Source organism: Salvelinus namaycush, chromosome 10 (genome assembly GCF_016432855.1).
Source record: "Salvelinus namaycush isolate Seneca chromosome 10, SaNama_1.0, whole genome shotgun sequence".
In the NCBI taxonomy this organism is placed as follows: domain Eukaryota; kingdom Metazoa; phylum Chordata; class Actinopteri; order Salmoniformes; family Salmonidae; genus Salvelinus; species Salvelinus namaycush.
Window position 1 is genome coordinate 44,282,868 of NC_052316.1, and position 10,895 is coordinate 44,293,762.

General features: G+C 45.0%; 1 protein-coding gene across 5 annotated transcripts in view; it reads left to right on the forward strand.

The window, feature by feature from the left end:
- LOC120055060 (disks large homolog 1-like) overlaps positions 1–4,639 on the forward strand; it is a 282,572-nt gene extending 277,933 nt beyond the window's left edge. For all 5 annotated transcript variants that reach the window (XM_039002927.1, XM_039002928.1, XM_039002929.1 and 2 more), the window contains 5 exons: positions 177–278; positions 442–614; positions 784–893; positions 3,210–3,301; positions 3,486–4,639. In XM_039002927.1, the coding sequence (XP_038858855.1) occupies positions 177–278; positions 442–614; positions 784–893; positions 3,210–3,301; positions 3,486–3,592 (584 nt within the window). In that variant the 3' untranslated portion in view covers positions 3,593–4,639. The remainder of the gene's footprint in view (positions 1–176; positions 279–441; positions 615–783; positions 894–3,209; positions 3,302–3,485) is intronic.
- Positions 4,640–10,895: the final 6,256 nt, after the last annotated feature.

Below are 10,895 nucleotides of genomic sequence, written 5' to 3' on the forward strand. Positions count from 1 at the left end.
AGTTGGTTATCTCTGTTAGAGATAGTTGGTTATCTCTGTTAGAGATAGTTGGTCATCTCTGTTAGAGATAGTTGGTTATCTCTGTTAGAGATAGTTGGTTATCTCTGTTAGAGATAGTTGGTTATCTCACTGTAAGTGCAGTGTTGTTACAGTCGATCTCTCTTGTGTCTGTCCAGTGAACTACACACGGCCTGTCATCATCCTGGGGCCAATGAAAGACCGCATCAATGATGACCTCATCTCAGAGTTCCCCGACAAATTTGGGTCCTGTGTCCCACGTGAGTACCAATGTTTTTGTCACATACACAATTTTATGTTTTTATGTTGACCGTTCTCGTCTTGTACCTAGATGTGTGATAACCAGTTCATCAGGGCCGTCGGTAATTAAATATATCAAAACAAATGTAAATACATCTTCATTGTCTTTGTCCGGTTATTCAGACACGACCAGACCGAAGCGGGATTACGAAGTGGATGCCAGAGACTACCATTTTGTGGTGTCCAGGGAGCAGATGGAGAAAGACATCCAGGACCACAAGTTCATTGAGGCGGGCCAGTACAACAACCACCTGTATGGAACCAGCGTCCAGTCTGTACGGGAGGTCGCTGAGAAGGTGAACGGAGGGGAAGAGGAAGAGGAGGAAAAGAGGAGAAGGAGAGGGGAAAATAGGAGGAGGAGAGGGGGAAAAGGAGGAAGAGAGGAGGATGAGGAGACGAGGAGGAAGAGTCAGCATACGGCTATGTTGTGATGACATGTCTTAACTCTCTCTTTCTTATGTCCAGGGGAAGCATTGCATCCTGGATGTTTCAGGCAACGCCATCAAGCGATTGCAATCGACCATGCTCTACCCCATCGCTATTTTCATCAAGCCCAAGTCTGTGGAGAATATCCTGTAAGTTATTTTGATTCAACATTTCATTTTCATATTAAGAGGCCAACGTCCTCTGCCCTAGGGGATGATGGGTATTAAGAGGCCAACGTCCTCTGCCCTAGGGGATGATGGGTATTAAGAGGCCAACGTCCTCTGCCCTAGGGGATGATGGGTATTAAGAGGCCAATGTCTTCTGCCCTAGGGGATGATGGGTATTAAGAGGCCAAAGTCTTCTGCCCTAGGGGATGGTGGGAATTAAGAGGCCAACGTCTTCTGCCCTAGGGGATGATGGGTATTAAGAGGCCAAAGTCCTCTGCCCTAGGGGATGGTGGGTATTAAGAGATATACAGTGCCTTCGGAAAGTATTCAGACCCCTTGACTTTTTCCACATTTTATTACGTTACAGCCTTATTATAAAATGTATTTGTTTTTTTTCCTCATTAATCTACACACAATACCCATAATGACAAAGCAAAAACAAGTTTTAAGACATTTTTGCTAATTTATAAAAAATAAAACACTGAAATATGACATTTACATAATTATTCAGACCCTTCACCCAGTGCTTTGTTGAAGCACCTTTGGCAGCGATTACAGCCTTGAGTCTTTTTGGGTATGACGTTACAAGCTTGGCACACCTGTATTTGGGGAGTTTCTCCCATTCTTATCTGCAGATCCTCTCAAACTTTGTCAGGTTGGGTGGGGACTGTTGCTGCACAGCTATTTCCAGATATGTTAGATGGGGTTCAAGTTCGGTCTCTGGCTGGGCCACTCAAGAACATTCAGAGACTTGTCCCGAAGCCACTCGTGCGTAATCTTGGCTGTGTGCTTAGGGCCGTTGTCCTGTTGGAAAGTGAACCTTCGCCCCAGTCTGAGGTCCTGAGTGCTCTGGAGCAGGTTTTCATCAAGGATCTCTCTGTACTTTGCTCCGTTCATCTTTGCCTCGATCCTGACTAGTCTCCCAGTCCTTGCCGCTGAGAAAAATCCCCACCACATGAGGCTGCCACCACCATGCTTCACTGTAGGGATGGTGCCAGGTTTCCTCCAGACATGACGCTTGGAATTCAGGCCAAAGAGTTCCATCTGGGTTTCATCAGACCAGAGAATCTTGTTTCTCATGGCACCTTAGGTGCCTTTTGGCAAACTCCAAGCGTGCTGTTATGTGCCTTACACTGAGGAGTGGCTTCTGTCTGGCCACTACCATAAAGGCCTGATTGGTGGAGTGCTGCAGAGATGGTTGTCCTTCTGGAAGGTTCTCCCATCTCCACAGAGGAACTCTGGAGCTCTGTCAGAGTGACCATCGGGTTCATGGTCACCTCCCAAGGCCCTTCTCCCCCAATTGCTCAGTTTAGCCAGGCGGCCAGCTTTAGGAAGAGTCTTGGTGCTTCTTCCAAACTTTTTCCATTTAAGAATGATGGAGGCCACTGTGTTTTTAGGGACGTTCAATGCTGCAGAAATGTTTTGGTACCCTTCCCCAGATCTGTGCCTCAACACAAACCTATCTCGGTGCTCTACGGACAATTCCTTTGACCTCATGGCTTGGTTTTTGCTCTGACATGCACTGTCAACTGTAGGACCTTATATAGACAAGTGTGTGCCTTTCCAAATCATGTCCAATCAATTGAATTTACCACAGGTGGTCTCCAATCACTTTGTAGAAACATCTCAAGGATGTTCAATGGAAACAGGATGCACCTGAGCTCAATTTCGAGTCTCATAGCAAAGGGTTTGAATACTTATGTAAATACGGTATTTCTGTTTTTTATATTTAATACATTTGCAAACATTTCAAAAAAACCTGTTTCCACTTTGTCATAATGGGGTATTGTGTGTAGATTGATAAATATTTGTATTCATTTAATCCATTTTAGAATAAAGCTGTAATGTAACAACATGTGGAAAAAAGTCAAGGGGTCTGAATACTTTCCAAAGACATTGTATATACTGTATATAGGGCAACATCTTAGTCATCCTCTCTCTCTCTTTCTCTCTCACCTCTTCCTGTCTCTCTCTCCTTCTCGCCCTCTCTCTCTCCTCCATCTCGTTCTTTCTCTCCCCCTCTCTCGCCTCTCTCCCTGTCTCTCTCCTCTATCTCCTTCTCGCACTCTCTTTCCCTCTTTCTCTCTCTCCCTCTCTCCTCTCTCACTCTTTCTTTCTCTCTCTCGCCTCTCTCCCCTTCTCGCCCTCGCTCTCTCTGTCTCTCTCTTTCTCTCTCTCCCTCGCTCTCTCTCACCTCTCTCCCTGTCTCTCTTCTCTATCTCTCCCCCTCTCTCCTCTGTCTCTCTCTCTCTCTCTCTCTCACACACTCTCTCTTTCTCTCTGTATCTCTCTCTCTAGGGAGATGAATAAGAGGCTAACAGAGGACCAGGGGAGGAAGACATTTGACCGAGCCATGAAGCTGGAGCAGGAGTTCACTGAGCACTTCACTGGTGAGTCCAGCCCCCCCTCACCACTACAGTCTCAACCTCTTCAGCATCAAGTAGTTGATGTCTCAGTTCCCTGAATGAACTAATGGGCAAAATACGGGAAAGCCTGTCCCAGCTATACTATATATATATTTAGTATGTTTTACATGTTGTGTCTAATGTGTGTCGGCTCTGTGTGTCGTTGCAGCTATAGTCCAGGGGGACTCTCTGGAGGAGATTTATAACACGGTGAAGAGGATCATCGAGGAGCAGTCAGGACCCTTCATCTGGGTGCCTGCCAAGGACAAGTTGTGAAGGAGGACAGAAGAGATTACCTTTTTTTTTGTTGCCGTCCTCATTTTCTTCTTTGATTTTACGTCTAATTTTATGCCCTGAGCATAGGACCCCCCCTTCACTTATACCCCCTCCCCCGCCGCCGTCCTGCTCCCCTCTGTCACACTGGCTGGTGTCGTTACATTAGTGTCTGGGGATCTGATCACGCATAGACCCACATACACACACACACACACACACACACACACACACACACACAATTCTTTAATGTTTTCTTTATAACACACACAAAATTCTTTAATGTTTTCTTTATCACACACACACTCTCTCTCTCTCTCTCTCTCTCTCTCTCTCTCTGGTGTTTTCTTGGGCTGTCCTTGTCTCTGGATGTTTTTCCTGCTAAGGAGGTACGGGCTTTGGCGACCAGCATCTTATGGGGAGATTTTTATGGTACAAGTCCTTAATGTTTAAGGAACATGATTTAGATGCATATATATACAAATAATAAATCATTTCTTGTACTTTTTTTTTCTTTTTTTCTTCATATTATTGAAAGGGAATGCATTCATGTGTGGGTTAGTAAAGGATATGACATGAGGCTAAACATTGCACGTTATAGCTTTAAAAGAGCATGTTTCAGAGTGTTCTGATCATTCCCTCGTCATGTTATCCCTCGTCATGTTTTTGTTGTTCTTTAGTTGTCCTTTGTCTCTGCTCACATGACAGCCATACTATTCAAACTGCACAGAGGGACCTGAGGTTAGAGAGTGATGAGTGGACTTCACTCTGGCACACAAAAGGCTGTTTCTTATCATAGCCGCCTTCACTGACTTTACGATCCCTGTTGATTTGATTCTGTTCTTTGTCAATAAGCTTTTGGGTGGTTAATTTCCTGAACAGGAATAGAGTAAATGAAAGTCTGTTTTTTAAACTGACTCCAGGTGTATTAGTAGTAGTAGGAAGGAAGCAAAAACCGAAAGAATTTATTGTACACTGAGATTTTAACGTATATTTAACCCTCAGTCTACTGCCTATTTTGTTATAATAAAAAGTCTATATTGAGCTTTACTTTAAAACTCATACAGCTATGGGGAATTATTTTCTTTGCCATGTTGAACGTATAAATATGAATATATATATATATAAATATATTTTCCTTTACTTTCACCAACACCTATCGGTTTCAGTTAGTTTCTTATGCATTCAGTAGAGCAGAGGAGACCTGTGGTCCTGAGTCAGGTCCCTCTGTAAGGCCAGAGAATGGGGTTAAGGTTAGGGTTGGGACACACGTACTAACTCTGAACTCCGCTGACTGGCTGGGGTGTGAACTGTGTTGGTGAAGCAGTGGAAATGTAAAGTAACCGACATGGTGGCCGCTGGTTCTCCTCTCCCCCTCTCCATGTCCACTTCCCTGGTTCTCCTCTCCCCCTCTCCATGTCCACTTCCCTGGTTCTCCTCTCCCCCTCTCCATGTCCACTTCCCTGGTTCTCCTCTCCCCCTCTCCATGTCCACTTCCCTGGTTCTCCTCTCCCCCTCTCCATGTCCACTTCCCTGGTTCTCCTCTCCCCCTCTCCATGTCCACTTCCTTGGTTCTCCTCTCCCCCTCTCCATGTCCACTTCCCTGGTTCTCCTCTCCCCCTCTCCATGTCCACTTCCCTGGTTCTCCTCTCCCCCTCTCCATGTCCACTTCCCTGGTTCTCCTCTCCCCCTCTCCATGTCCACTTCCCTGGTTCTCCTCTCCCCCTCTCCATGTCCACTTCCCTGGTTCTCCTCTTCCCCCTCTCCATGTCCACTTCCCTGGTTCTCCTCTTCCCCCTCTCCATGTCCACTTCCCTGGTTCTCCTCTTCCCCCTCTCCATGTCCACTTCCCTGGTTCTCCTCTCCCCCTCTCCATGTCCACTTCCCTGGTTCTCCTCTCCCCCTCTCCATGTCCACTTCCCTGGTTCTCCTCTCCCCCTCTCCATGTCCACTTCCCTGGTTCTCCTCTCCCCCTCTCCATGTCCACTTCCCTGCCAGTTTCCTTTTTTCATGTGATGATGTGCATGGTTTTTAAAAGCAGTAGTCCTTTATTAAATAACAAACGAGGGGGGGAAAAAGAAGGGTCTGTGTTCACCGAGGATTGTGACGTCATATCTTCAAGCTCCGCGAGGGGATCGTTCAGACAGACACACACTGGAGTAGACAGTCCTCAAGAGTGTGTGTGTGGACATGGCCGTTGTTCGTATCTGAAGGGGGAAAGATCTAACAATGCGCTCCGAAGCGTAACGCCTTTAACTGTCCTCCGGAGGGCGCCGTGCCGGAATCCTCCCTCCCTCTCCTGCTTCCACAAAGATGATTGTTTTCTATAAGACTTGTTCTTCTTCTTGTTCTTCACCACCTCACCACTGCTTTCTATCTCACTTTTTGGATTCGAGTTTGTAAATAATCCCTTTCCTGATTCATTCAATTTGTCATAGAGGCCTGTCTATAAATCCTTTCTCATACATCATAGTGCTGTGGGTCTCTTCCTTCTAGATGTCTCTCTCTCTCTCTCTGTGTGTTGGGGAAGCTACTCTGAACATATCATTTACTTCACACTGGAAGAAGTTAAGCTACACTTAAGAAAAATATAGTTTACTTAATTACTTAGAAAAACTAGTTCACTACGTCCTTTCCCAATCTTTTCTTAGTGGAAAATGATCCTATCTAAATCTGAGTTGTAATCGACTGCAAGAACAGATCCATCTGGAGTCAGATGTTAACAGAATGTGTAATATATTAAACATACAAACTGTTTCAGGTGATAATTGGGCAGTCCTGATGCTGAAAAATAAAGGAACTTCTTGCCTACTTCATCCATATTTTATTTTTGTAAAGAAATGTGTGTGTAGAGTAGTTAGCTACACCGCTACATGGTAAAAAATATATATATATTAACTACTGAAAACACAACCTAGATTTGAATTTAGTTCAACCAAACTACTGTAAAATTGAGTTAAATTACAAGTTTAAATACTTGTAGTTCACTACTCCAACACTGTGTGTGTGTTATTCTCTCTAATTCTTTAGTGAAACTCTTAAGTTAATGGTGTCCTGTTTCTCATTTGATTTAACCAGAGTAGTCCACTCAGACATGATTTAACCAGAGTAGTCCACTCAGACATGATTTAACCAGAGTAGTCCACTCAGACATGATTTAACCAGAGTAGTCCACTCAGACATGATTTAACCAGAGTAGTCCACTCAGACATGATTTAACCAGAGTAGTCCACTCAGACATGATTTAACCAGAGTAGTCCACTCAGACATGATTTAACCAGAGTAGTCCACTCAGACATGATTTAACCAGAGTAGTCCACTCATACATGATTTAACCAGAGTAGTCCACTCAGACATGATTTAACCAGAGTAGTCCACTCAGACATGATTTAACCAGAGTAGTCCACTCAGACATGATTTAACCAGAGTAGTCCACTCAGACATGAATTAACCAGAGTAGTCCACTCAGACATGATTTAACCAGAGTAGTCCACTCAGACATGATTTAACCAGAGTAGTCCACTCAGACATGATTTAACCAGAGTAGTCCACTCAGACATAAACACGTGTCACTGTAATCCAGAGTTCCGTATAAACATAAAACAAAAAAGTTACATGTGCACTATAGAAACAACAAAAAATAAGACAATTTTTTCCCCCCTTGGCCTACTTTGGTGCATATAAAAAAAAATACTTACTATAGTATGTGCTGATTTATATTCTTGGAATTAATAATTTAGCTCAAGCATATTATCCACTGTTTATAAGGTATAAAAGGACATCTGTTGTTTTGTTGTGAGTGTGTGGACATGTCTAATGTGTCTCGTCCAGTAGTTTAACTAAATGGATCACTCTGCTACTGTGATTGGCTACAACAGTGTGTTTGATCAATGAGAGCTTGGCACACAGACACACTCTCTCAGCATATCAACAGGTTCAAGTCCTAACTCGAGGCTCAGCAAGATGCGTTTGCTATTATAGACAGCTGTCGTGTTTTATGGGGCAATAAAGAACAGATATCTGAAAGTGGATGGCAATAAGTGGGGTATATTGGAGTTGATGGTAAAGTACCACCACCGGACCGGAGGCATTAAATTGTTTTATGATGTACGTCTACTGTTGTACTGATTTATAGTTAGTAGTTCAGTCACTTGACGTTCCTGACCAAGAGGAATACTGAGACATGTAAAAAAAAAAAAATAGAACACCTGGACTTCCTCCATGGACCCTGAAGGGACCACAGACCCCAGTTTGGGAACCTCTACTGAATTATATATACACTACATGACCCAAATGTATGTGGACACTTGCTCGTTGAACAACTCATTCCAAAATCATGGGCATTAATATGGAGTTGGTCCCCCCCTTTGCTGCTATAAAAGCCTCCACTCTTCTGGGAAGGCTTTCCACTAGATGTTTGAACATTGCTGTGGGGATTTGCTTCCATTCAGCCACGAGCATTAGTGAGGTCGGGCACTGATGTTGGGCGATTAGGCCTGGCTCGTAGTCGCCGTTCCAATTCATCCCAAAGGTGTTCGATGGGGTTGAGGTCAGGGCTCTGTGCAGGCCAGTCAAGTTCTTCCACACCGATCTCGACAAACCATTTCTGTATGGACCTCGCTTTGTGCCCGGGTGCATTGTTATGCTGAAACAGGAAATGGCCTTCCCCAAACGGTTGCCACAAAGTTGGAAGCACAGAATTGTCTAGAAGGTCATTGTATGCATTAAGATTTCCCTTCTGGAACTAAGGAGCCCGAACCATGAAAAACAGGCCCCAGACCATTATTCCTCCTCCACCAGACTTTACAGTTGGCTCTATGTATTGGGGCAGGTAGCGTTCTCCTGACATCCACCAAAACCAGATTTGTCCATCAGACTGCCAGATGGTGAAGCGTGAATCATCACACCAGAGAACACGTTTCCAAGGCTCCGGAGTCCAATGGCGGCGAGCTTTACACCACTTCAGCCGACGCTTGGCATTGCGTATGTTGATCTTAGGCTTATGTGCAGCTGCTCGGCCATGGAAATCCATTTGATGAAGCTCCCGAACAAACAGTTCTTGTGCTGAGGTTGCTTCCAGAGGCAGTTTGGAACTCGGACAATTTTTTCCCGCTTCAGCACTCGGCAGTCCCGTTCTGTGAGCTTGCGTGGTCTACCACTTCGCTGCTGAGACGTTGTTGCTCCTAGAAATTTCCACTACACAATAACATAACTTACAGTTGACCCGGGGCAGCTCTAGCAGGGAAGACATTTGATTAACTGACTTGTTGGAAAGGTGGCATCCTTTGACGGTGCCATGTTGAAAGTCCCTGAGCTCTTCAGTAAGGTCATTCTATTGCCAATGTTTGTCTATGGAGATTGCATGGCTGTGTGCTTTATTTTATACACCTGTCAGTTTAACAGTATAACTTTAAACCGTCCCCTCGCCCCGACACGGGCGCGAACCAGGGACCCTCTGCACACATCAACAACTGACACCCACGAAGCGTCGTTACCCATCGCTCCACAAAAGCCGCGGCCCTTGCAGAGCAAGGGGCAACACTACTTCTAGGTTTCAGAGCAAGTGACGTAACTGATTGAAACGCTACCCGCTAACTAGCTAGCCATTTCACATCCGTTACACTCACCCCCCTTTCAACCTCCTCCTTTTCCGCAGCAACCAGTGATCCGGGTCACGGCACCAATTTAACAGTATAACTTTAAACCGTCCCCTCGCCCCGACACGGGCGCGAACCAGGGACCCTCTGCACACATCAACAACGGTCGCCCACGAAGCATCGTTACCCATCGCTCCACAAAGGCCGCAGCCCTTGCAGAGCAAGGGGCAACACTACTTCTAGGTTTCAGAGCAAGTGAAGTAACTGATTGAAACGCTACTAGTGCGTACCCGCTAACTAGCTAGCCATTTCACATCCGTTACATCAGCAACGGGTGTGGCTGAAATAGCCGAATCCACTAATTTGAAGGGGTGTCCACATACGTTTGGTGATTGTAGTGTATGTTCCCCAATTGCAAGTTAATAGGTAAAACAAGTTTTTCAAAGCTACTACTAAATACCCAAGTAAGCCAGGTTACAATGGTTCACCTTGATTCTGATGTATACTGAACAAAAATATAAACGCAACGTAAAGTGTTGGTCCCATGTTTCATGAGCTGAAATAAAAGATCCCAAAAAAAATCCATACGCATAAAAAGCTTATTTCTTTCAAATTCTATGTACAAATCTGTTTACATCCCTGTTAGTGAGCATTTCTCCTTTACCAAGATAATCCATCCACCTGACAGGTGTGGCATATCAAGAAGCTGATTAAACAGCAGGATCATTACACAGGTGCACCTTGTGCTGGGAACAATAAAAGACCACTCTAAAATGTGTAGTTTTGTCATACAACACATTGTCACAGATGTCTCAAGTGTTGAGGGAGTGGGCAATTGGCATGCTGACTGCAGGAATGTCCACCAGAGCTGTTGCCAGAGAATTGAATGTTAATTTCTCTATCATAAGCCACCTCCAAAGTCATTTTAGAGAATTTCACAGTACGTCAAACCGGCCTCACAACCGCAGACCACGTGTAAACCACGCAAGCCCAGGACCTCCACATCCGGCTTCTTCACCTGTGGGATCTTAGACCAGCCACCCGGACAGCTGATGAAACTGAGGAGTATTTCTGTCTGTAGTAGAGCCCTTTTGTGGGGGAAAAACTCATTCTGATTGGCTGAGCCTGCCTCCCCAATGGGTGAGCCTGGCTCCCAAGTGGGTGGGCCTATGCCCTCCCAGGCCCACCCATGGCTGCCCAGTCATGTGAAATCCATAGATTAGGGCCTAATTCATTTATTTTTATTGACTAATATCCTTATGTGAACTGTAACTCAGTAAAATCGTTGTTTTTGTTGCATATTTTCAGCTGATGAAACTGTGGGTTTGCAAAACTAAAGAATTTTACCACAAACTGTCAGAAACCATCTCAGGGAAGCTTATCTGAGTGTTTGTCGTCCTCACCAGGGTCTTGTCCCTGACTGCAGATCGTAACCGACTTCAGTGTTGAAAATGCTCACCTTCGATGGCCACTGGCACGATGGAGAAGTGTGCTCTTCACGAATGAATCCCGGTTTCAACTGTACCGGGCAGATGGCAGACAGCGTGTATGGAGTCATGTGTGGGCGAGCAGTTTGCTGATGTCAACGTTGTGAACAGAGTGCACATGGAACATGGTGGCGGAGGGGTTATGGTATGGGCAGGCATAAGCTATGGACAATAAACACAATTGCATTTTATCGATGGCAATTTAAATGCACAGAGATACTG